This window comes from Rhinolophus sinicus, chromosome 13, assembly GCF_057876585.1.
Source record: "Rhinolophus sinicus isolate RSI-liver-muscle chromosome 13, RSI-T2T, whole genome shotgun sequence".
Lineage (NCBI taxonomy): Eukaryota > Metazoa > Chordata > Mammalia > Chiroptera > Rhinolophidae > Rhinolophus > Rhinolophus sinicus.
Window position 1 is genome coordinate 9,889,566 of NC_142513.1, and position 26,834 is coordinate 9,916,399.

A 26,834-nucleotide genomic window follows, 5' to 3' on the forward strand; every position below is an offset into this window, starting at 1 on the left:
AGTTGGGGTATATGTTCACGTTGACCCTGGTTTCAAAAATCTGAATTCCCAACTGACAGTGGAAAGTCACTCCATCTCTGCAAGCCTCTGCTGCTTTATCTGCATAGTGGGGGTAAGTACCTGCCTCAGTGTAGTGAACTGAGGGAGACAGTGCTCAGTACACAAAAGCTGGTGCTCAATAAAGGGTAGCTTGTAGGTCTACGGTACCAATGGAAGAGAACTTCTAGTAAGAATTTCCTCGCTTCACATCCGGCTTCTCTACAAGCACAAAGACGCGTTCCAAGGAATGTGGCAGTGCCAAGCTGGCAGACTGGGGGGCAGACTGCTATTGAGGGAAGAGACAGGAATAAAATACACCATTAGGTTGGTTTCTTCCCCCTCCCCCCAAAATACTTCTTCCATTCAGTATATTCTTTATGTGAAAGCGAATTAGCATGAGGGAGGCTGACTTTTTTTTTTAATGTACAAATGACACAGACTTAAAAGTTTTAAAGAATTTTTTTACAAATGAAGACATGACCAAGTCAGGATGACTTCCCACAAGGAGGCGATCTAAGGGCCACCCCACAAACTTCTTGAGGCCACCATGGCTACTTCCTCTTGTACCTATTAAGAAAATGAGGGGGGTCAAATATATGGTGATGGAAGAACAGACTTTGGGCAGTGAGCACACAATACAATATACAGAAAATGTATTATAGAATAAATTACATAATGTTATTATCCAATGTTACCCCAATAAATTTAATTTTTTTAAAAATCAACACAGTAAAAGACCAACCCGCATGACCAGAAAGAGGAAGGAAGAGCTCCTTTCCCATGAAAGCTTTCTTCTCCAATCCCAAACAGTCATAAACTCTGGCCCTCCCAAACTGCCAACATTACCTGGATTTAGATTTAAAGTTTCCTCCTCGTCTCTGGTGGGGCAAGCCTAACTGTTTCCTTTCTTCAAAGGAGGGGCTGTGTGTGAGAGAAGATGAGATGCTGAAACAAAGCTGTTGGAAAAATGGGTGATGTCTCACCCCCACCCCACTGACCTCCCACACAAAGCAGCAGCATCAACGGATGCATCCTTTTCAGGTCCTGAGGTACCAGGCCTGTGTTTCCACCTGACAATATGGGTTTGTGGAAATCAGGGCCCAGCTGGAAAACAAGACGAAGAGGCCCTCCCTTCTCATGAATATAATGAAACTACTCGGGAAGCGTAGTTTGTCCCTCCCCCAACCCAGGCCTAGGGGAGTGTGGGGCATAGGGGTGGACAACACATTCCTAACAGCAAACCAGCATCCTTTGGGGTTCTATCACTGCTGAGGGAAAGCTCTAGATCTGAACCAAAAATGTACCATTTCACCTCCAAGGCAGGAGGGCCTCAACACCTCCCTGTTCTCACTCTGGGATTCACAGACGGGCTGGTGGGGGGTGGGCAGACAAAAGCCCTTGAAATGATGTATTATAAAGCTGTAGGTGTATGAGAATTGGGAGCGGGGAAGGAGGGAGGATTCACAGCTTTCATCAAAATACCAAGAGCACCACGATGACTTAAAACCCTACCCAGCTCGATACTGCTTCAGGGCCTTCTTGCTCGTGTTGGTGAGTTCTTCATCAAACACTGATTTTTTCACCTGTTTTTGCTTTTTGGCTGTGTACAGAAAACAGTGGGTTAGATAAGTCCTCTTCGGCCCTAGCTCCCAAATCCCCTTAAGCTGAGGGTAATGGTTCCAAGTTCAGTGGAAGGCGTGGCCGGGTGATTTATTGACATGGAGGTGAGACATCCGCTCCTGGCAGAAAAGGGATAAGGGATCAGAAGCACCAGGTTTGAAGAACCAACTCCAAAGAATGATTGCAGAGTCCAAAGTGAAAACGGACCACGTACACGTGCAATGGGCCAACGACTATCTTCATCCTACCCTGACCTGCTCCTCCAGAGTCAGAAAGGCCTGGCTTCAAATCCTAGCTATTCCCACTAACCACGGGCTCACTTCACCGCTTGGAGCCAATAAAGGTATAGCTGTACACACTAGTACATACTCGTCACTCAAAACACGTGGGCCCTTATCACCATCCCTGCATTTTCTCCCTGACCACAAAGATAGGTTTCTAGCTGGTAGAACCTTCCTACCAGCTCCTGTGGGTCCCCTGTACGCCTACCAGGGCCTCTCGCTGGCTCCTCCTCAGGCATTGCTCGGGCCCGCTTGGCTCTGCGATTCCTCTTGGCCAGCCGCTCAGCAAACATCTGTGCCTTGAGGATTTCGAACTGGGACCTTTCCTCTGCCTAGGGAGAGGGTGGCGTATGAGTATGAAACAGGCCAGGCAGGCAGCCTTGACCCATTTCACTGGACAGGGACCCAGCTTCAAAGGAGAGGGCACTCACTGTTATCTCCCCCTTTTTCTTGGCATCCTTCATAAACTTCTTCCTTTTTTTCTTTCCTCTTAAGGCCAAGTCAAACTCCTGCAGAACCTTAGCAACTGGGATGAAAAAAGAGCATGAGATTACGGGTCCCATTTTATATCTTTTTCTGAACACACAATAAGAAGTACACATTTTAAACTGGCACATAAGGGCTTACAATGAGAAGCAGCCATCACTTCCTTTCCTGGTGATCATCTCCATCTCACTAAATAACCTGCTTATTCCACTATGTCTTGATTAACCCTCTTCAGACATTCATTGTCTACCTCCTATGGTGAAAGATGAGGATTTAGTTCCCTCATGTCCCTGTACTACTTCCCACAATATAGTTATAAAAACAGAACAAAAATCTCTTCCTGACCTACCTTTTTTTAAATTGTGGCAAAATATGTAACAAAAACTTGCCATTTTACCCATGATTAAGTGTACAATTCAGCAGCATTAATTACATTCAAAATATTGTACAACCATTACCGTTATCTGTCTCTAAAACTTTTTCATCAGCCCAAACTGCAGCTCTGTAACCATTAGGTAATAACTGCCTCCACGAGCCCCTGGTGATCTCTATTCTACTTCCTGTGTCCATGAATTTGCCTGTCTAGGTACCTCATATAAGCAGAATCATAATTATTCACCCTTTTGTGTCTAGATTATTTCACGTAGCATGTTTTCACGGTTCATCCTTGCAGCACGCACCAGAACTTCATTATGGCTAAAGAATATTCCATCGTGTGTACACACATCTCATGTCTCCGTTCATCTGTTGAGGGACATGAGCTGCTTCCACCCTTTGGCTATTGTGAATAACGCTTCAGTGAACACTAGCGTACAAGTATCCATCTGAGTCCCCGTTTTCAGTTCTTCTGGGTATAGACCTAGGAGAGGGATTGCTGGGTCCCATGAATTCTACGTTTAGCTTTCTGAAGACTCTCCCCGACATACCTTTTTCCTTCTTCTTCTCTTCTTTGGTCTGGAACCAGCTCCTCTCAGGCTCTTCCTTCCCCTTCTCCAGGATCCGCTTTGCTGTGTTGATCTGTGGAGACAGCCAAAGGGTGCCTGCCGTGACACCTGTATCTGATAATACAACGTAGCAGCTGCAGGAAGCCCTGGCCTGCACATGCCTGGGGCTCTGATGCTCTGTTTGGCAGCCTCAGCATTTTGGAGGGGATGGACCAGCAAGGCTCCGTGTGCTCACTGGGCAGCGCTGGGAACCAGAGCGCTCCCCACCGTCTCACCTGGGCTTCCGACTGCTGCATCTCTTTTTCCTCAGCCTCTAGCTGCAGAACTGCATACACATCTTTCTCCATTTTCTCAATCCTGTCCCGGAATTTGAGGATGACATCTCGAGGGAAGAGAACAAAAAAGATGTTAAAGTAAGGGTGAATACTGTGCTGTTGATGAAAATAATGTAGATGTATTTAGTGACATAGAAAATGGAGGGTTTTTTCATGTGTGACTTCTCAGCTTAGCAGCCTCCCCGCACCTCACCCCCAAAGGTTTCCTGTTGCTCTTAGAATCGATTCTAAGCACGGCCCCTGCTCACCTCTCTGACCTTCAGTCTCCCTCTTGCTCCCCGTACCCTGGGCCCTCTGGCCTTCCTTCCCTTTTACTCGCACACCAAGTTTGTTTCTGCCTCCAAGGCTTTGCCCTCCTTTCCTCTGCTTCGCACACTCTGTGCCCAGACTGCTCATGGCCACCTCATTCTTGTCATCCAGGACTCAGCGCAAATGCCATCTGTTCAGAGGGCTTCCCTGCACTGCTTTTCTAAAGCAGGCACCTCTCCTTCTGTAGTTCCCGATCACATCTTCTATGAGCTTATTTATTATGTCGTCTCCCACCAGAGTATTTTGTGTCCTGCTATATCCCCAATATCTAGCATAGAATAAATAGCACCAGGCACCCAGTAGTTTTCAAGAATTGCTTGCTGACTGAATGAATTAAATGAAAACGGAAAGAAAAAGGCACATGGAAAAAACGTCAGAAAGGATACGTACCTAAATACCAACAGCGGTGAGTTCCTTGACATATTTTTGCTCTTATTTTATTTACTAATTTCTAACACTGAATATGTGTTATTTTCTAATTTTAAAGAATAATTAAACAAAAACAATGTGCTTTATATGACTCCTTCAGATGAGAAGAACAAAAAGAATGAAAGATATCAAAAAAGAATGAGCACTGACCTCCTCCCCAACCTGTGCCCCTCAAGAATCGGGGGGCTGGGTGGGAGCATTAGTGGGGATTTTGCCCCAAGAAGATGCTTTATCTTCCCAAAGGTTGGAAAATACCTATGAATGAGACATCTGGGGCACAAATCTACCATTATTCTCCTTTACACACAGAGAGACTAAAACCCAGAGGCGAGGTGAGCCTTGCCCAAGCTCCTCAGCAAGGTGGCAGAGCTGGGTTCAAAGCTGGCTCCTAACTGCAAGGCACCTGCTCTCGCCTGTTACCCTCTGCCCCTGCCCCGTCCCACGGGGTCTGATCGAGGACCCTGGCCCACCTACCCGAACCGCCCTGACCTGGTGCAGTGGTGCCTGCTCACCTTGAGGCAGTATCCGGGCCTTCACAGGGGCCTTGGCGGCCTTCACGATCTCCTTCAGCATCTTGCGTTCCTCTTCTCCCACCAGAGAGACCGATCGCCCAGCCCGGCCGGCACGTGCCGTTCGCCCCACCCGGTGGACGTAATGTTTGATGGTGTTGGGCATCGTGAAGTTGATTACCTGGAAGGTCAAAGTTGAGCATCAGTTATACCTGGGAGTTGGGGGAAGAGCAGGGATACATACAAGGAGGCCAAGGGACTCCCACCAAAAATTCAAGGAAGATGGAGCCTGCTCACCGTTTTGACCCCATCAATGTCAAGTCCACGGGCTGCCACATCGGTGGCCACGAGGATGTCAATCTGTTCATCCTTAAAGCGCCTGGAAATAGCCACAAAGAGATGTTCATTCAGATTCCTGACCCCAATAATGCTCTGAGCCAGCAGAAAGAACACAAATCCATTTGAAGTCCAGCAGCAGCAGAGTGTACTGTCATAGTGGGGACAGACCCTAAATGTCAGCCCATTGACATTTACACTCCCCCTTAAACAATGACACGGTGGAGCAAACGTTGTTTTTGTGTATCACCTTAAAGGAGTAATTCCTATACACGTGCACCTGTGGGAACTACAGAGCTAGGCTGCAGGAAGTAGCATATGCAAATGTCTCAGCATTCAAAACAGCCTTTCTTTAAAAAACAACTTTCAGCTGCCTGTGAGTGAACAGGGACAGGTGGAGAATTCTGAAGGGTTTCTCCCTGCCTGCCAGGCTGACACCGTTCTGTGAGAATGCAACAAGGAGCCACACAGAAAAGCACACTGCACAGGGCCTGGCAAAGAAAATGGCCAGCACTGGCATCTAGCTCGGATTGTGAATCTCGTTCCATCAGACCCAGGTTTGTCTACTGTGCTGGAAAAGCTGCGGAGAACAGAATGTGTGCTCAGCCTTCCCCAGTCAGCATTTCCTGCTGTGGCCCCACTCAGCAGCTCCCACGCTCAAGTCCTGCAGCGTGAGTATGATCTTCTACGAGACTATGACCTCAGAGTTCTGAATGTATCTAAGACGTGACCTTCCGGTGGTTAGACCACAAAGTCTAAAGTGGGGAACTGCGCTACCTGCGATCCCCGCTATTACGCTAACACAACCCCTGGGTGGTATTTCCGTCTTTCGAATGAGGAGAGCCCTCTCTGACCTGCCTGAGTGTGGTGGGAGCCCAGTGTCCCCCTTACCGGAGGGCCTCCAGCCGCTGCGTCTGTGACAGGTTGCCGTGCAGCTCGCCCACCTGCAGCCCCATGAGCCCCAGGAGGATGTGCATGCGATGGGCCTGCTTCTTGGTCTGCGTGAACAGCATCACGTGGTCAGTGAAGGTTCTTGTCAGTAGAGCTGGCAGGGAGAGAAGAGTGAGCCAGCAGCCACCTCCAGGACAGTCGCCCTCCTTGCCTGCGACGTGCTGCTGTGCCCAGCACCAGGCACACAGGCGAGGTTCCTGCCCTCAGGTGGAGACAGGCTGATTGATCCCTGAGGGTGATAAACGCCTCGAGAGAGTGAAGGGAGGATGGGGAGGTCGCTTCAGGGCTGGCCTCTCTCACAGGCTGAATGCAAGACAGGCTCATCCATGAGGACATTTAAGGGAAGATTCCAGGCAGAGAAAAGAGCAAAGGTAAATGCAGGCCAAGCTTGGTGGTTAGAGAAAGCGGAAGCAGGTGAGGTGGCTGGCGAGCCGTGAGCAAAGGCAACAGGCAGACAGGAGCCAGTCCCAGAGGGGCTTACAGGACTTGTTCGCTAGGGAGCATGGATTTTAGTCAAAGCAATGGAAGAAACCAGAGGGCTTGAAATAAGGAAACAGCAGGGACAAATGCTCATTTGTAAACAAGCATTTTAAATGATCTGCAGCATGGAGAATGGATTACCAAGGGACAAGGGTGGAAGCGGGACGGCCACGTAAGAGGCTGCTGTGACAATCCAAGCAACAGATGGTAGTGGCCTGGACGAAGGGCCAGAGGGGCAGGTGGGAGGAAGTGGTTGGGAGTTCAGCTGGACATAGAGGACTGGATGGTGGGAGGGAGGTGAGATGATAAAAGAAAGGGAGGAAGGATTCATAGCACAAGTGGATGAATGGCAACACTATGCACTGGGTTAGGGGCGACTGGGTGGAAAGGTGCCAGGGTGGCACCCACGAGGCCAAGGGAGTCAAGCACCCCACGCTGCCCAGTCCTACCCTGGGTTTTCACCTGCCACGATGGCTTCCCGGTCCCCTTCCCGATTTGGCCGAATTCGGATGAACTCTTGCCGCAGGAAAGGGGCCACATCCGTGTTGCTATTCACAAATATCCGGACGGGGTTCTTCAAGGAGACAGAAGCCAGATCTTTGACCTGCCAGGCACAAAGACGGGGTGCTCACTCACCTGGCACCACGCAGAGCGGGAGACAAGCCCATGCTCACCCCAGGCCATGCCCTCCCGCCCAGCCCGGGGTCCACGGTGCTGCCTTCTCCATTCCCCCCGCCAAGGAGAATCCCCACGGCCCACCTCATCTGTCATCGTGGCCGAGAAGAGCATCGTCTGGCGGTGCTGGGAGCACATGCGAATGATCTCCTGCATCTGCTCCTCAAAGTACTCGTCCAGCATCCTGGGGAGCAGGGAAGGCAAGGAATCAGGCGAGATGGGCTGAGCTCGCTTCTGTCGCAGCGACGCGCAGAAAACACCCGACAGGCAATATTTTCATGTTGTCATTCGTTATGTTTCAGGCTCATTTACGTACTTACTTTATTAGCATTAATATTTGTCATTTTACCCTGTCTACAAGATTCACTAAGAATTATCATTTGGCCACATGTGCTTATTTTTAACTGAACTACGTATTTGCAAATTAGCTGCAAACATCATGACATCTTATCCCTTCCGGCACACATTCCTTAAAAACAATGACCTTCTCCTATGTAACCACAATGTCATTTATCACACCCAAGAATGTTAAGTGTTTAAATAATATCTAAAATACAGTCCATATTCAAATTTTCCTGACTGTCCCCAAAATAACCGTTTTATAGCTGTCTTTTTATTTTTCTAGTCCAGGAACCAAAATTCCTGGCTTGCATTTGGTTGTCATGTCTCTTTAGTCTCCCTTCATCTGGAAAAGTCCCCTCACCCTTTTTCACGCTCTGTATTTGTCTAATGATTTCCCAGTGACTAAATTCAGTAAGTCACCACTGCTGGGAGAACGTGCAGGCATGCACTTCGCTTTCACTCCGCCAGGAGACACACGCCATCAGTTTGTTCCAGTGTCACTGATGGGAGTTTGATGAGCTGGTTAATGGGGGGTCTGCCAGCTCTCTCCACTGGTAAAGGGGCCTTTATTCTTTGTAGGTAATAATCATCTCTGAGATTACTTTGACTCCCGTTGTTTTCAACTGACCCAGTCCTTCACAGTATTTCTCCTTCCAGTGGAGTCTCAGGTATAGCATTTAATTGTTGTGTCTTCTTAATCTGGAACTTCCACAGCTTTTCCTGGTCCTTTGAGATCCTGACACGTTTCAAGAATACAATTCCCTTCCCCTTTAAAACCTAAATCACATCATGTTCCCTTGGCTTAGAATGACCTCCTTTACTTCTTTCAGGACTCAAGAATGGTTCCTTCACTCTGGGAGAGTCAGTCGATCAGTTATTCAACACTCACTGAGCACCTGCTAGATTCTAGACGGCCCTGGGCGCTGGAATGTGGCAGCAAGCAACACAAAGCCGGCCCTTCACCAATATGACCTTCTAGGGAAGAGGAGAGACACAACCACCACACCAGCATTCAGGTACCGAACGATGTAGGAGGTCGGAGAGGTGTAGCACCTCAGAGGACATAAGACAGGATGGGAAAGATGAGGTGGAGGGGGTGGAGGGAGGCAGGGACTGTTATAGAGAATGGCCAGCAAAGGCCCCTCAGATAAGTGACAACTGGAGCAGAAACCTGAGGAGGTAAAGAATGTCATTCCAAGCCGAGAGAATGACAAATGCAGAAGCCCCAAAGTGGACGAGTGTGATAGGATTTAGCAATGGATCTCTTATGGGGTGTGAAAATGAGGAGATAAGAATGATGCTAAGAATTCTGGCCTGAACAACTGGAAGGAAGGAGTTGCCGTTCACGGGGATGGGAAGAGAGGGGAGCAGCAGACGGGATCAGAAGCTTGGTTAAGGACCTGTTCAGTCTGGAGATGCTTCAATTTGGTGTTCAGTCTGGAGATGCTTCAATTTGGGAGTAAACCTGAACAGGCTTTGGTATTTTGGGGCGCCCCTTTCCCCTGCCCCACCTCCTTCATTAGTCCAGGTCAGGTCATCAAGACTTCATTCTGTTCAGTCATGAAGAAGTGAGCAGACAGGACACATGTGAGAGAAAGGAAGGGCGGAGGGGGGAGGGAGGGAGTCATCCCCTCATCACAGTAAGAGGCTCTTTGTGGGATCCTCACTACACTGGCACTTTACTCAACTTACTCCGTGAGACCTCAACACCCTGAGGGTGGTATTATTCTTATCCTCCACTTACAAACAAGAGAAGGCTTTGCATTGAGAGTATAACTGATGTTTCCAAGCCTGTCAGGAAGAGGCAGAGCCAGGATCTGACCTACCTTCCCTTTTAACCATTACATTACAGGAAGAGAAAGAGAGCAGGATAATCTGGGCTAAGGACAGACACAGGCCCAAATATGAGCAGCTCAACGAGAGCCACGTAGCACGATACAGGGTGGAAGGCTCCAGTCTGGGCCAGGGGCCCCACTGTTTCAGGTGTACCTGTCAGCCTCATCCAGGATGAGCACCTCAATGCTGCTCAGGTGGAAGGAAGGGCAGTTGTGGAGGTGATCAATGAGTCGGCCCGGAGTGGCGATGAGGACATCAGGCGCGGCCCGAAGAGCTGCTTCCTGAGACTTCACATCCAGGCCACCTGCAAAGATGAAGTCCCGACCAGGCAGCCGGTTCAGTCATTCACCGGTCCCTACTGAGCCCTGCCACCTGTCAGGTCTCATGCCAGATGCAGAGGAAACAGCAGAGAGTAAAACTGACAAAGGCCCTGCTTGTACGCACTTTACAACATATCTGGAGAAACATTATTTAATTACGATTGTGTTAAACGCAGAAAGCAAAAAAGAGGGGCGGCCGGATGGCTCAGTTGGTTAGAGTGCGAGCTCTCAACAACAAGGTTGCCGGTTTGATTCCCGCATGGGACGGTGGGCTGCACCCCCTGCAACTAGATTGAAAACGGCGACTGGACTTGGAGCTGAGCTGCACCCTCCACAACTAGACTGAAGGACAACAACTTGACTTGGAGCTAATGTTGCACAATATTCCCCAACTAAAAAAAATTTTAAAAAAAAGAGATGATGACACAAAGGCACTTCAGAATAGAACGATTCAAGCAACTAAGGATTGAGAGAAGCAGTGCCAAACCGATTTCCACATCACTTTTGACTTCCCATTGCATAAGGAGGGTAAAATGAACGTTAGATAACACTATCATATAACATCATCAGAAAAATTCTGCCCCAAATAATAAGTGATTCATGATTCATGCAAAGCAGAAATTATACCCTAAATTGGTTTAGTATGAAGAAAAATTTTTTTTCATGATTTTGAAATTTCATTCTGCAAGACTGGTTAAGTCTCCATCGAACCCTTTCCCCTCTCCCCGACTCGCTACTATGAAAACACACCGTCCAGTTTTTTTGAGTGGATGCAATCCCATAAAGGCTTTCATGGCACCCGTCATCCTCAGACAGTGGGGCACATCCATTCTCCACCACGGCATGAGTCTCCCAAGGGGCTGGCAGCCCTCGGCCAGACACTCACCCACAGCCAAGCAGGTAGTGATGTTGCAGAACTGGGCCAGCTGCTTGGTGACGGAGTGTACCTGGATGCCCAGTTCTCGGGTGGGAACCAGCACCAGCACGCGGGTTACGGGAGCCTGGCGGGGTTTGTAGATCAGACGCTCCAAGATGGGCAGTGCAAAAGCAGCAGTTTTACCTGGAGGCAAGGGCAGGAAGAAAGCAAGAAGAGCTTCAGTCCCTTCAAGGTATAGGTTTTTCCCTGAGCACAGAAATATGTACAATAATCATGGGCCACAAGTTGCAGGGCGTCCGGTGAAGGTCATCTTCATTTAATCCTATCAGGGTGACTCTGTGACCACGACCGCCTGTCTCTGCCATGATAGGCCCCCATCACAGGAGTAAAAGATTTTATAAAAGTGATGTTTATTGCAACATTGCACATTAGTGCAGTTAATTACGTAGTAGAAATAGTCATGTAATAAAATACCATGCAACCGTTATGTTTAAAAAGAGTATTTAAAGAAACAAAAACATATATTGTAAGTTTTTTCAAAAGGGTGTTACTAAACAGAGTAGTTGGTGTTACTGCATTAAAAATCATACTTGTATATGTAGCAAAGTAGCCTTCTGGTAAGTCAACCTAGCGCCTGTTCCAGGTTGAACATCCTCCTTCTGCCTTCCCCCTCCCCAAGTCCCTGTCCTAGTCACCTGTCCCAGTGGCTGCACAGGCACAGATGTCCTTCCCCAACAGTCCCACAGGTATGCACGCCTTCTGGATCGGGGTGGGCTGCCTAAAGTTCATCGCTGTAATGGCCTGAAGACAAAAGAAATGGTTAGACAGAGGGAGACGGGGTGGCAGCATGAAACAAGGCAGCTTTCCAAACAAGTAGTAACTATCTTAGTCCCTCCCAGTTATTCAATCCACAAACATTTATTGTGCCTATCGTGTGTGAGACACTGTTCTAGGCACTGAGGATAGAGCAGTAAACAAGAGAAATAAAAACCAGATTGTGGGAATCTCACAATCTGGTAGGAAAAACAGACCAAAAACAAACATGTTATGTGGGAATAAGTGCAACGGAGAAAATTACAGCGGTCAAGGTGGCTGGGGAGGGCGGGGGGAGGGAATGAGTGCAATTTACAGCAGGGTTGTCGGGGAAGGTCTCATTGAGCAGGGGATACTGAGTAGAACCCTACTGAAGTGAGATTTCTGGAAGAATCATCCAGGCAGGGAGAACGGCACATGCAAAGGCCCTGAGGAAGAAGATGCCCGACCGGTTTGAGGGCCAGTGAGGAGGGCAGTGTGGCCAGAGCGGACTGAATGCTAAGAGACATCATGGGAGCGGCCCAGCAGGGGCAGGGCCTTATAGGCCAAGACGGAACTTTTTGTTTCAGAGGATTGTCTGGCAGCTGTATGGACAACAGCATTTAGGAAGGCAAAGAGCCCAGTTATGGGGTGACGGCAATAATCCCACGGTTGCCAAAAGAAGCCACTACCTTCAGAAGAGGACGGGAAAGGTTCATGTCCTGAAATGAGAGGTTTTCATCATACTGAGACGCATCTTCAAAAAATCCTCCTGCTGCCTACGCCAGAAAATCAAAAGACAATGATAATTCAGCAAAAAGGGTCCCAGAAAATGAAATGTCCTTGAAATCCTTTCAGGTTGCAAAAACCAGTTGCGCACCGTCTTCCACGCCCATGCTCACCTGTCCTTTCTTCTTCTTCTTCCGCTCCTTTACTTTGAGTGTATCTAGGGAGAAAAACCGAGCTGATAATCAGGGCTTGTACTGATTCAGCATTTACAACTGCCGGACACTGCCTTGAGTGCTTAACGTGGATACCTCACTGAATCCACACAACACCGTGAGGGAGCGACTGTCATTAGCAGCGTTTCATGGGTGAGGTCACTGTGTGGCAGTGCAGCTAAGTAACCCACCTAAGGTCAGACAGGAAGCAAACCTGCCAGGTTCCAGAAACCAGGTTCTCAACAACTAAGCTGTAATATGATGCTTTCAAGCTCGTTTCTTCAAGAAATATTTATGGAGTACCTACTACACGGCTGGACCCATCTGAGGTGGGCTGTGGGGGACCTATCACCCCAAATAAGTTTGAGTCACAGAGGTGCTGGAGCTGTGTGAGGCAGGAGATGAGGAAAAGAGTACACTCTGCCTGCAAAGTACAACCCTAACAAAAACCCTCAAAAAAAGAAGCTAAAAGGAGCTCAACATGGAGATCGTAAATTTAACTGTGTAACAGAGCACAGCACATCCTACAAAGTCAAGGCAGACACGTTCCAATTTCCTGTTGCAGTTTCTGGCAGCGCCACTGTGTCGTCTACCTGCTTTGGTGAGGATTTTCTCATCGGCTGACGAGAAGTCGGTCTCTGATTCTTCATCTTCTGAGCCTTCCTCTTCCTCATCTTTCCCTTCAGGGTCTTCCTGCTCCTCCGGTCCAGACCCCTCCTTGGCTTCCTTCTCCTTCTCTGACTTCCCAGGCTGGGCTTCTTTATGCTGGAAAAAAACATTATAATACAGCAAGGCGACTACAAGCCTGCCGGTATCAGCCACATTTCAACTCAGGCTTGAAGAGAAACGGCGGGGTCGTGTCAAGAGTAAAGCTGTGGGCTTAACTACAAAGAGCAGTAGCTGCTTTCTTTCTCACCTCTGTTTTCCTTTTCTTTCGAACTTTCTCAATCTTCTCATCTAATGTCGTAGCTGCCCTCTGCAGGTGAAAATAAAGAGATGATTACCTCCCAAAATTACATGGAGCAATGGGATGGGAACAAAGTGTAACAAGGTGTGAGATGAAAAGAGGTTTTTCTTTCCCCCAAGACCCAAGAGATTGTGACCTCGCTGAGTTAAATTATGTGTCTGATAACCTCATAGCAAACAGCCTCATAAGGTTAATTTTACTGAAACTCCTGAGCAAAGGCAAAATAAAGAAATTAGCCTTCATAAAAAAATAAAGTAAAAATCAAGAGATAAAGACAATATTCATATGGGAAGGAGACAAAGCAAGATTTTTCTGAGGGTCAGGTCTCAGATATTTATACAGAAAAAGGTTGTCTATCCTTGGACTGACTAATCAATCCTTAGATTATTCATGGCCAACAAAACATTAAACAAGTGGTCTATTTGTGGGGAAAAAAACAACAACAAAAAACTTTAAGTTACCTGAAACCAATATGAACACCCACATTTTGGAAGGTGTTTACAATTTAGAATGATACAATTACCAAGAGATGTCCCATTATATCTGAATACTACTTGGGAAAGCTCTTCCCCTTACCAATCAAACATAATTGTGCCTATTAATAAAAATGTTGAAATCCGAGCAAATTCAGGTAAAGCTGGATAGTGCTAAAACTTTAGAAAGGGTAAGTAACAGCAGGCTCCCTTTATGCACCCTCAAAGCACCCTGAACTGCTATGGCACTCACCATAACTACAGGTAACTGTAATTATTCGCCTTGCTATTTTCTACCTTCCTGGACTGCAAGCTTCATAAGACTAAGTCTTTCATTACATTGGGTCCATATGAATATATACATTTTTAAGAATCCTCTTAAAGATGACCTTGAAAAGATAACACTTTTATTTCAATCAGAACAAGTACCAGCAGAGTCTGGATTAAACTGCTCTGAACAGGCAGTATCTGTCTTTGAAAGGCATGAAACAGAAAATAACTTTCGTGTGTCCTCTGGCTGGTTAACCAGATTCAAAAAAGAGCATGGGATCTTGGCAAACAAGCAGATGACAGTGACATGTGTGGCAGCTTTGGCTGTGCTGTGTGGGAACCAGGGACCCTAAACAATGAGGTCACATGAGATTACCTGGCAAGTGACAGAGAATGACAGTATCTGTGGGGCAGAGTCTAGACTACCAAGGGTACCTGCTAGATTGTTCTTTGTTTCAAACGTTTCTTTCTAATATTCAAAACAAGGAATAAACACCTAAAAAACAGACTGTTTTTTATATAGCTATGCCCATCTTTTTTGTTTTTGTTTTTAAGTCAAGCAATTTACGTTTGATATTCCTAAACCATTGAACAGGTATTATCAGGTTTCCTCGAAGACTCCCCCCCCCCACATTTTTAATGTCTACAAAATCAAGAAGGGTCTCTTTTATTATAGGCACTGAAGTTAGTCTGAGCTCACCATCCCCTCCTCCAGGAAAAGCTGTCATGGGCATTTTAAAGAAGGAAAAAATATTTCTGATACTTTCCAATATCATCTGTAGATCAATGAATGTGTTTGTAACTAAAGTCCGCAATAAATCCATTTTGCAACATTTCATTCTTGTTTGGTTTTAACCGGGACTATGGGTTATTTGTGACCAGTTCTTCCTACCCCATCAAAACTACACCACATATTTCCAAAGGAGTCCCACTATCTGCTGAAGGTAGGCCAATGACGAAAGGCAGGTGAGGTCACGGTTAGACCCCGAAACCCACTGTCCAACCTTATTAGCCCAAAGCCTGGAAACGCTTATCACTATCAGTCTCACCTTCTTCTTGAGCTGGCTCATGACATCAGCCATGGCCCAGCTGCCGTCATACATCCCCTCCTTCTCAGTGAAAATGAAGTCAGGGTTGAAATCGGCACTGCGGGTTTTCTGCAAGGCTTTCTGCTTTCTGCCCAGCACAATGGGCCCCTGAGAAGAGAGACAAGAAGGGTGACTATGGGACTGAGATGAAAGAACACTAGAAAAGAAAGAAGAAAACGAAGGTACCTAATAAGAAGAGGAATCTACAAGGCAAAAATTGACAGATGACAAGAAGGAACTGACCAATCTACAAATGGGAGCTTTTAACACACTCTTCTCAACAATGGATGAGATCGAGCAGACAATGAGGAAGTGTGTAGAAAAGTTGAACGGCACAATCAGTAAGCTACATTCCAATGAATATATAGAGAGCACTGCACCTACCATTAGAGAATAAGCATTCTTTCTGAGCACACATGGAATAGTTGCAAAAACTGATCACATAGTAGGCCTTTAAGTAAATCTTCAGTAAGTTTGAAAAAAAAATCAGTATTATACTGACTCTGTTTTCTAACCACAATTCAATTAAGTTGGAAACAAATAACAAAAAGATAACTTTAGGGGCCGGCCCGGTGGCTCAGACGGTTAGAGCTCCATGCTCCTAACTCTCCCACATGGGCCAGTGGGCTCTCAACCACAAGGTTGCCGGTTAGACTCCCGCAAGGGACGGTGGGCTGCGCCCCCTGCAACTAAGACTGAAAGGACAACAACTTGACTTGGAAAAAAAAAAGTGCTGGAAGTACACACTTCCCCAATAAAATCCTGTTCCCCTTCCCCAATTAAAAAAAAAAAAAAAGATAACTTTAAAAACCATACATTTGGAAATTGGAAAAGAAAAAGGACTGGCTGAACTATGGCTTCAGGAGAATAAATTGAAACAAACTAATCCTAAGAACTAAAAAGTGCTATCTTGGCCTTTTTTTTTTTTTTGCTTACTTGATTTAAACAACTTCATAAGGATTCTGACCCTCAACTTCATCAGTAATGATTATTTATGATTATAAATATCAGTAATGATTATCATTTCTCGGGTACTTCGTTTAACGATGGATGATAGTTGTATAGTACGTCATACTTGAAGTTTTGCATTACCATTTGCCATATTTGAATCAGTCCTTATTTGATGCTAGTATTCCATTCAAGAATGGAAAAGATCGTTCTGGCTGCTAAGTGAGAGCTGGAGACCAGGTATGTTAGAACTAGAGGTATCCAGGCACAAGATGGCCCTGGCCTGGATGAGGAGCGCAGCAGTGAGGATGGAGACAGGGGGAGAAGCTTGAGAGAGATTCCCAAGCTAGCTTTCGGAATACTGGAGGGCAATAAGAAGGACGTTGTTGTCAAGGATGGCTCCAAAGTTTCGGGCTTGAAATGGAGCAGGTTTGGAGGTGTCGGTGGGCAGACGAGGTCACAGAGGGGAAAACACCCTGGCTGGATCTTGAAGGGCGAACACCTTTCTCGTGACATTGATCCCTTTTTAATCGCCATACTGCTTAATGTCGGTCCTCCCCCCACCACCACTCCAACATAAGCTTCAGGAGAGTGATGTGCTTGCCCATCTTGTTCATTGCCATGTCCCAAAAGCTTAATACTAGATGTAGCACGTGTAAGTATTGAATAAACACTGGCATAATGAACGAATGGATAACGATGCTCCTTGAGCAGGACCCAGGACCCAGGGCCTGGATTAAGTATCAGTTCAGTGACTGGGTAGAGTTCACCAAGGCAACACGGAATGGCACGGGCACCGTGCGGAGACGAGGAAAAGCTCGTGGCGAGGAAACTGAGGAAGATCTTGGGGTCCCGGCGAGACCCTTCTGGGGCACATGCCAGCCTGGCTGGGGGATGCTGAGGAATCACAGGGAAGAGGAGCGGTCAAGGAAACTTGTCTGCCCGCAGGTGCGCCCGCACTCCCGATCGGCTCATACCTCCTCCTCCTCATTTCCGGAGTCAGACTCGGGCTCCAAAGGCACCTCATCATCTTCACCTATGGTCCCGATAAAACCCAGCTCCTCAAGCATGCTGTCGCAGCAGTTACTTCCGGAAACCAGCGGGGCACGCCGACCAGCCCTTACTTCTCGTTGTCACTGCCCTACGTCACTTCCGTTTTGAAGAAGCCTTTGCGGAGCAACCGAGCCCGAACTCTCAGAGTGCGCATGCGGCAATATGGGGCGTGGTTTCGTGGGTCGACATCAAGGGGCGGGGCTTTGTTTTAGTCAAATCCCATTGTTTTGGTGCTCAGAAGGCAGTGGGAGCTCGGAGTGTGCGGGGTTCGAGCGGGGAAGTCTCAAGAGGTGCGTGGATAAGCTCCGTATGTGTATGTTTATATGCAAAAAATTGTGGAAGACACTACAATAAACGGTTGGCAGTGATTATTTTTGGGTGGTAGAATTTTAAGTGATTTTTATTTTCTTAGATTTTTTTCCCCACAATAAACATTTTCATAAAAAAGAAAAAAATTAAAAATAAGAATACCTAACACATAGAACATTTACCATGTGCCCAGTACTGATCTAAGTTCTTTTACATGTATTAACTAATTTAATCCTCGCAGCAACCCTAGCAGAAGGTACCATTACCATCACCATTTTACAGATGAGAAGATTGAGGCACTGGGGTAGGGGTGGGGGTTCCCAAGGTCACGGAGTCAGTTAATAACGTAGCCAAATTTATTACCCAGGCAGTGGCTCCAGGGTCCTTAGGAAGGTAGGTTTCAGGCTTACCAGGAACTTTTCCTCTCGTTTCTGCTTGTGGAAATATTACTTACTCTTAAATGCAGCTCTTGATTACTTCCCCTAGGCAACTTTTCCCTAAACATCACCTCCTATAGCAAGCCCTCCTGCATTACCCAATCACTTCATAGCCGTTTCTTCCTTCATATCAACACTTTCTACTTGCAGCAGAGTTATAGTTGTACCACAAAAGTAGGTTCAGTGTCTTTTTTTCATTTTAATCGTTTTAAAGTGGTATTAATTCAGTGGCATTAATTACATTCATAGTGTTACATAGCCATCCCTACTGTATGTTTCCATAACTTTTTCATGGCCTCAAACAGAAACTCTGTACCCATTAAGCCATAACTCCCCAATCCTTGGTAACCTCTCGTCTATTGACATGCTCTGTGAATTTGCCTATTCTAGACATTTTATATAAGTTGAAATATATAATAGTTGTCCTTTTGTGTCTAGCTTATTTCACTTAACATAGTGTTTTCAAGGTTCGTCTATGTGGTAGCATGTATTAGAACTTCATTATGGCGGAATAATGTTCTGTTGTACGTGTATAGCACATTTTGCTTATCTGTTGTTTTGTTGATGGACACTTGGGTTGTTTCCACCTTTTGGCTATTGTGAATACTGCAGCAATGAACACTGGCATACAAGGATATATTTGAGTCCCTGTTGTCAATTCTTTTGGGTATATACCTGTGAAGGAAATTGCTGGGAAATATGAAAATTTTATGGTTAGCTTTTTGAGGAACCACCAAACTGTTTTCAACAGTGGCTGCACCGTTTTCATTTCCACTAGTAAGGTATGAAGGTTCCAATCTCTTCACTTCCTTGCCAACTCTTGTTATTTGCTTTTTTATTATTATTATAACCTCAGATCTCTTTTAATGGTGGTTGTGATGGTGGCAAGTTCCATACCCTGACTTCACACACAGTCTTGTAAAGGAAGAACACCTACTGTTCCCTCTACTTAATTCATGTCTGGCTCTTTCCCATCCTTGAGTTTCGGCTCAAATGACACCTCTTTGGAGAATCCTTCTCTGACCACCCTATAAACCAGCAGCGCCCATCTTACAGTCACTGTCTATTCCATTCCTCTTTTATTTCCCATATAGCATTTAGCCCTCTTTGAGATCATTATGTTTATTTATTTGGTGAACTTGTTTATAGTCTGTCTTACTAGATATGAGCTTTAGAAAGGTGAAGACTGTGTCTATCTTGTTTACTGCTGTATTCCTAGTGCTTAGCACAGTTCTTGGCACATAGTAGGCTTTAGTAAACACTAGATGAATAAATGAGTGAATGAATGTCCTAATGTGTTTTTGAATCGCTTTCAGATATATATCAAGTCTGTATGTCAGTGTTTGCTCAACTCAAATACACCTTATGTCAACTCTGCCTCCCTCCGTCCTTACCTGAGCTCTGAAGGTCAGGAACCATGTCCAACTCATTCTTGTATCTTGGAGCAGTACTGTCTATAGTGAAAGACCAGCATTGTCAATTTCCAATCCATTACAAACTGGTACTTTTGTAAAATACCTAAAAAAATGTGGCAATGTCAGTTTGCTAGAAAACTTTCTAAAAGCTTATTCTAAATTTCTGTAGTTGTATTGTCCTGAGCAAGTAATAAATAGTTTACAAATGGGCACCAGTTACAGTCCACATATAGTTAAAAGGGTCTTCTACACTTTAGGGTTATAAGGAATTCTCCTAGGGATTCTTTCGGTATTTTTATGGTTTCCTTCTTTCCATTTAAATCCTTGATCCATTTAGCATTTTTCCAGGTGTAAGATGAAGTATGGATTTAACTTTCAATGATTAAGGCTTTATTGTATGTTTACTACTTAGTCAGGCATTTTCAGAAATGTTGTCTTGTTCATTTCTCCATTAGAGTTTTAGACATGGCTCATCTAATTCCAAAACAAAATCCTGTTTGTGTTTTTATTGGGATCTAGTCAAATGTCTATTTGCATGATTTGAAGTCTTGCTAAACAAGAACATAGCTTATGTTTCTATTTGTTCAAGTCTTTTCCTGCATCCTGTAGAATTAAAACTTTTTCTTCACATAGATTGTGCATTGTTATTGTCAAGTTTGTTCCTAGGAATCTTTTTTATTGCTTTGTAAATGGGGTCTTTTATTATATCTTGTAACTGTTGTCACCCTAAGATTCTGAACTAGCCTTAGGGGAGCCGTCTACCTCACATAATCTTGAGAATTACTCATCTAGACTAGCAAGTAATTCTCAACCTTGTTATCCCTTGCCACACATAGTATACGTGACCTTGACATACACCAATCAATCCGACAGGTGTTCCTTGTTTTTTAGGGACTCCAGCAGAGATGAGAGGCTGTGATTCATCAGCAGTTGATGGAAATGTATGTGTACCAGGCACTGTGTTAGAGTCACCATGGTGACTCAGATAGCATATCACATAGTCCTAGCCAGACAGAGCAAACTCAGGAAATAACTGAATAATTATAAGGGTGCAAAGTTGTGCTAAGCGGCCATGAAGGTGGAACAGAGATAATTTGTCAGGTGTTAACATCCATCAACGTCCAAACCCAAGGCTTCAATTACCTCTGAAATGATACTCACTCATACATTGTGTCTTCCAACCCTGCCTTTCCTCTGAACTCCAGACCTGCCATGTCTACTCCCCCATCAGGAGGTAGAATCTAACTCCCCTACCTTGGGGTCTGGACCAGACCCAATAAACTACAATGGACGAAGCTCTGTGTGAAGTCCAAGACTGTGTCACCTCCCGCAATGCATTGTGGTTCTGCCTTGCTCTCTGGGATACTCACTCTTGAACACTTCAGCTGCCATGCCACCGGCAGCCTAAGTACTGTTTAACTATTCTGATGGACAATTAGAGGGCCCCAAGGCTGCCATGCAGGGAGGAAACTCTAAGTAGCCCATGCAGACACCACATGCATAAGCCAGAAAGCTTCATGAAGAGGGAGAGGCCTAGTCGGCACCCAGCTGCTCTAACCCCCAGGAGTCCAGCTCCTCATTAGAGACCCCAAGTCAGAAGAACCTAGCCAAACTCTTTCCGAATTCCTGACCCACATATCTAGGAGAGATAATAAAATGATTGCTGTTCTTTTATGCCACTAAATTTAGGAGTGATTTGTTTTGTAGCAATAGTAAGTGGAACCTGGGCCACATGTTATTCTGCCTCAGGGTCTTGTACATGCTTCCCCCGCTACTTCGGACACTTCCCACACCCCTTTTGCCTGGTTGCGATCTTGATCTTCAGATTCTTAAGATCTTTGCTAAAGCTACAATGTTTCCGGGTGCTCTGTCCCTAAACCCAGAAACTGGGGTTTCATAATGCCCTTATAGCACCTTTCCTTCCTGTACGTTCGCAGTTGCATTTGGAGGTTCTTTGACTGTCTTTCTGATGAGTCTTCAGCTCCGTAGAGCAGCTTTCGGTCTATGTAGTTACACAGTAGGCCAGGCATCGCAAACTCAAATGTCAACATGAACAGGAAAGTAACATAAATGAGAGACATGGGCGGGGTGGGGACTGTGGTGAAATGAAAAGAACATGTCCATCTATAGGGCGTAGCTGCCACTCAGCAGGCCCCGTGCAGCCAAATCTGCCTCATTTTTTTTTTTTTTTTAAGATTTTATTGGGGAAGGGGAACAGGACTTTATTGGGGAACAGTGTACTTCCAGGCCTTTTTTCCAAGTCAAGTTGTTGTCCTTTCAATCTTAGTTGTGGAGGGCGCAGCTCAGCTCCAGGTCCAGTTGCCGTTGCTAGTTGCAGGGGGCACAACTCACCATCCCTTGCGGGAGTCGAACTGGCAACCTTGTGGTTGAGAGGACACATTCCAACCAACTGAGCCATCTGGGAGCTCAGCGGCAGCTCAGCTCAAGGTGTCGTGTTCAATCATAGTTGCAGGGGGCAGAGCCCACCATCCTTTGCGGGATTCGAGGGATTGAACTGGCAACCTTGTGGTTGAGAGCCCACTGGCCCATGTGGGAATCGAACCGGCAGCCTTCGGAGTTAGGAGCATGGAGCTCTAACCACCTGAGCCACCAGGCCGGCCCCTGCCTCATTTTTAAAGAGGTGATTCAAATCCAGATTATTATGTGTTAAAATGATAGTGACTAATTAAAAACACAGAAGAAAGAAAAAGAGAGAAAAGAAAAATAACAACCTAAAGATTTAATACTCCTTGTTTTGGAGAACGACTCAATTCTCACTTCGTATAACCAGGAATGATATTTCACTGAGGCATCGGGCTGTCTGGGGCTCAGGAGTGGGTCCATTAGATTTGTTGTTCTCTATTTGTATCTAGAGACGTCAGTCAAATTCTCTTCCCAGGGCGTGAAGACTTCTTGATTCTTGCCAAATAATAATAGAATTGTGTATTTTTCTTTAGGAAGAAGATGCAGTTAAGAAACTGTGATTGTTAAGTAAATTCTCTGTGTTCCTTCCCAGAAGATAAATTATACAAGGTCAGACAATTAAGTTTGCGAACTCATCCAAGGAAAAGTGCTACATACCTCATTGCTGAATATCACTATGGTCACCTTTAAAGTACTCCCCTTGGGAATCTATGCACCGATGCCAGCGCCTAGTCCACCCTTCAAAGCAATTTTGGAACTCTTTTTCTGGAATGGCCATCAGAGCTGCCATCATATTACCCTTGATGTCCTGAATGTCATCAAAATGCCTTCCTTTCAATATGTCTTTTATCTTTGGGTAAAGAAAGAAGTCACTGGGGGCCAGATCAGGTGAGTAGGGAGGTTGTTCCAATACAGTTATTTGTTTACTGGCTAAAAACTCCCTCATAGACAGTGCCGTGTGAGCTGGTACATTGTTGTGATGCAAGAGCCATGAATTGTTGGCAAAAAGTTCAGGTCATCTAACTTTTTCACGCAGCCTTTTCAGCACTTCCAGATAGTAACCTTGGTTAACTGTTTGTCCAGTTGGTACAAGTTCATAATGAATAATTCCTCTGATATCAAAAAAGGTTAGCAACATCGTTGCAACAACTTCACAAACCTAATTGTCAGACCTTGTATGTATTTGTAATTAGGAATGGGAGCGTGCAAAGTTCATAGAAGCCCTGTGAGAAGCTGGTTTTTATCTTTAAAATATGCTTCTTGTTATTTAATTTATCTATTAAAAAAATAGAGAAAGAAAAAAAAAAGTAAAAAAAAAAATAGAGAAAGAAATGAGCTATCAGGCTATGAAAAGATATGGAGGAAGCTTACATGCATGTTACTAAGTGGAAGAAGCCAATCTGCAAAGACTACATACTGCCCCATTCTACGTATATGACATTCTGGAAAAGGCAAAACTATGGCAATGGTAAGAAGATCAGTGGTAGGGAGAGGGAGGAGGACAGAGTTTTGTAAGGATGCCTGACCCCTGGAATGACAAGTGACCAGGCACTAACAGGAGCGGGTAATAGCATGGGCTGCCCAAAGCATCACACTTCGGATGTCACAACACTAGGGAGAGGACTATCACTCTTCGGATGGGAAAAATGAGACAGAGTGTCAAGCTCTAGTAATTCTCATGGCCCCTGGATAAGATAGGAAATCATTGTTTCTATTTAACTGAGGAAAAAGGCCCAGTTGTACTGAGGCCTGTCATAGAATAAAATCCAGAGTCTAGATTAGAAAAAAGAAAATAGAAGGCTCTCCCTCTCAATGTATAGAATAAGGAAAGAAAGTTAAGACTGGATGTCGCAGGCCCATCACTTGAGTTCCCATGGGTGATAGTAAAATGAGTCAGAACACCTTCTACCTTTATGCCTTTGAAGACATTTTCTGATGGTGCAGGGACTCCAGCTTTGGGTTTATTCAAGTGAGCTATTGGCTCCATACCGCTTGGAAGTTAGAAAGAAAAATAAATCGACTTTAGCAGAGGGCTGGACAATATCTGAACATTGCTTAGTACTCTCTTGGATGGGCACTAAAGGACAGTGACAGTCCTTTGACTGTTTTTGGTGTCCTGAAATTCAGTTTCATTGCATTTATAAGAAGCAAGGTGAGGAGGCCTGGTACAGAGAAAGGAGTCCTTTGTGGCTGGAGAGGCCTCTTCCGTCATAGCATCTCACATTATAAACTTAGGCAAATTAAATGAAATTGCCTTGGAAAGAAAGATTGAGCAATAGTTAGAGAGCTATTGAGAGAGAGAGAGAGAGAGAGAGAGAGAGAGAGAGAGAGAGAGAGAGAGGCAGAGAGAAAATAAACATTTTAAATAGTGTGGAATTACCCAACCTTGTTGTGGCTGCTTGCTCTGTTTTGGAAGGAAAGGCTTCAATTCAGCCTGTGAAAATGTCAATGAAAACAAGGAGATAACGGCAGCCCTTGCAGGGAGGCATATGAGTAAAATCTATCTGCCTGTCTTCTCCTGGGAGTTGTCCTCTTCTCTGGGTGGGTTCTAAGAGGGAAGGAGGCTTAAGCTGTCCTTCAGGGTTAGTTCTAAGGCATATGGGACAAGGCTGGAGATATTCTGTCAATCTGCTAGTATGTTCTGTCCTATGAAATGCCAGTCAGTGATTTGAGTGAGTGCTTGAGCTCCAAGGTGGGTGGTATGATGGAAGTGATAGAGACGCTTCCATTGGGAGGCTCATGGGATTAACAGATTCAGGGCTGGGTCTATGAGCCAGCCTTGGGGGGTGGATGTATAACCCTTCTCCCTAGCCTTAAGGGCTTCCTGTGGTGTGTAATTAGATTGAAAAGTAAAGCCCATTGGAAGGAGGGGAAAGACCTTAACACCGCGTTTCCCTGAAGATAAGACCTAGCCAGACCATCAGCTCTAATGCGTCTTTTGGAGCAAAAATTAATATAAGACCTGGTCTTATTTTACTATAATATAAGAAGACGCATTAGAGCTGATGGTCCAGCTAGGTCTTATTTTCGGGGAAACACGGTAGTAGAGAGGGCATCCTGCTTGGCTGTTTGGTCTGCAAAATTGTTGCCATGGGAGATCTCATCTGTCTTGGATCGATGTCCCCTGCCAGTGAATGATGGCTACTCTGGCGGAGGACTTAACTGCTTCAAATAACTGGGGATGGCGTCAGGGTTCGGGAATGGGGTGTCCTCTAGGTCTTCCCAGGCAGAATGGGAGAGGTTTAGGGCCGTTAAGCATCTGAGCTCCTCCTGGGTGGATGGGTCTGGTAGAAGGGTGGGGGTGGGGGTGGGAGTGGAAGTAGTGTATTGCAGGGTTTAATAGTGAAGCCCAGGGAGTCAAGCAGGAGGGTTTGGTACTGAGCTAACCGACTGTTTGACAGTCAGTGAGGGGCTTTAGCATGGAGAATGTTTATTACTTGGTGAAGAGTGTAAATGGTCAGGGACTGGTTAAAAGTAAATTTTAAGGCTTCCTTTAAAAGTAAAGCTAAGGCAGCTAGAATTCCTAAACAGGGAGGCCCGACTTTTGCTACCAGATTTAATTCTTTGATAGGTAGGCGACTGGGCGTGGAACTGCTCTTAAGGTCTGAATAAGGGATCCTAAAGCAATCCCTCTCCTCTGAGATGTAAAGGGAGAAAGGCTCGGACAGGTTGGGGAGAGCTAAGGCCGGGGCCTCAGTAAGAACATTCTGTACAGAACGGAACACCCGCTCTAATTCCACGTTCCAGTCTACATAAAGGCTCATGATCTGGACCTTTTAAAGCCGTGTACACAGGTTTGGCTATGACTCTGAACTGGGGAATCCAGATCTGGCAATATCCAGCCATACCAAGGAAGGTCCTTAATTGTCTCTTGGTGTTGAGAGGCTGCATGGAAGTAATGAGTTCTTCTCTCGAGGTGCTCAGTTGTCATTGCCCCGGTGAGAGTACAGACCCCAGGGATGTAACCTGTTGTTGTGAAATCTGGGCTTTGGGGGCTGATACTCTGTATCTCCGCCTAGTGAGGAAATTTAGCGTCTCAATAGCATGTTGCTCTGAGCTTTGTTTATTGGGACTGCAGATTAGAAGATCATCCACATATTTGAGAATGGTGGCTTCAGGGAGGCACAGGTCTCTTAAGCCCCCGGCCTAAGCTTGTCCGAAAATGTGTGGACTGTTGCAGAAGCCCTGTGGTAAGACAGTCCAGGTGTATTGGTGGCAGACCTGCATAGGAGGGTCCGTCCAGGTAAAAGCAAAAAGAAATTGGGACCGGGGATCTAAAGGAATACAAAGGAAAGCATCCTTTAGACCAGGGGTATCCAAACTGCGGCCCACAGGCCAACTGCGGCTCGCAATCCGTTGTTAATTGGCCTACAGCAAATTCCAAAAATATATTTAGTTTAAATAAACCAGGTGAGGCAATACGTACTTCACCTTGAGTGAGTGGCCTGACTGTTTGTGTATTTTACCACATATGGCCCTTGGTGAAAACCGTTGAAAAAAGTTTGGACCCTCCTGCTTTAGATGTAGGACGGGAAACCATTCTGTTTTGGGTGGCATTAGTCCCATAGGGTATATGGATTTGGGACAAGGGAGTGTACTGGAATTACTGCCTTCTTGATAATGCAGAGGTCTTGGATTAGCCGATACTGACCAGATGGTTTCTTGACTGCTAAAATGGGAATGTAGTAAGGTGAATCGCAGAGGATTAAAATGCAGTACTTGAGGAATGAATTAATTGTTGGTTGAAGCCCGTTAGGCCTCCTTGTTGATAGCATACAAGGGAATGTTGTGGGGACTTTCAGCTTAGTCTGGACTGGGTGATGTCGGATGCCTTCCCTGGGATCTCTTGATTCCAAACTGATTCTATACTTACCTGGTATATCTTGCCAGGTAAGATCATATGAGATGGCTGCTAAAACCCACTTGATTTATCTAGAGCTGGAAGAAA

General features: G+C 45.6%; 1 protein-coding gene across 1 annotated transcript; it reads right to left on the reverse strand.

Moving 5' to 3' along the window:
- Positions 1 to 440: 440 nt before the first annotated feature.
- DDX27 (DEAD-box helicase 27) lies at positions 441 to 17,384 on the reverse strand. The gene is made up of 21 exons (XM_019756167.3): positions 17,226 to 17,384; positions 15,262 to 15,408; positions 13,419 to 13,478; positions 13,096 to 13,267; positions 12,464 to 12,507; positions 12,254 to 12,340; positions 11,465 to 11,570; positions 10,779 to 10,952; positions 9,726 to 9,876; positions 7,479 to 7,578; positions 7,182 to 7,323; positions 6,180 to 6,333; positions 5,250 to 5,331; positions 4,956 to 5,133; positions 3,646 to 3,752; positions 3,353 to 3,443; positions 2,372 to 2,466; positions 2,149 to 2,272; positions 1,552 to 1,639; positions 886 to 960; positions 441 to 606 (listed from the first exon to the last, which is right to left on the reverse strand). The coding sequence occupies exons 1-21, from the start codon at positions 17,316 to 17,318 to the stop codon at positions 591 to 593; spliced, it is 2,286 nt and encodes a 761-aa protein (XP_019611726.2). The 5' UTR covers positions 17,319 to 17,384; the 3' UTR covers positions 441 to 590.
- Between the last annotated feature and the right edge of the window lie 9,450 nt (positions 17,385 to 26,834).

Bases quoted from the DNA above. Each gene is read 5' to 3' on its own strand.
- DDX27 (XM_019756167.3), bottom strand. From the start codon at position 17,318: ATGCTTGAGGAGCTGGGTTTTATCGGGACCATAGGTGAAGATGATGAG. The intron at 12,341-12,463 runs GTGAGCATGGGC...TTTCTGGCGTAG, and splicing joins AGAAGAAGAAGAAAGGACAG to GCAGCAGGAGGATTTTTTGA. The intron at 7,324-7,478 runs GTGGGCCGTGGG...TGTGCCTGGCAG, and splicing joins CGGCCACGATGACAGATGAG to GTCAAAGATCTGGCTTCTGT.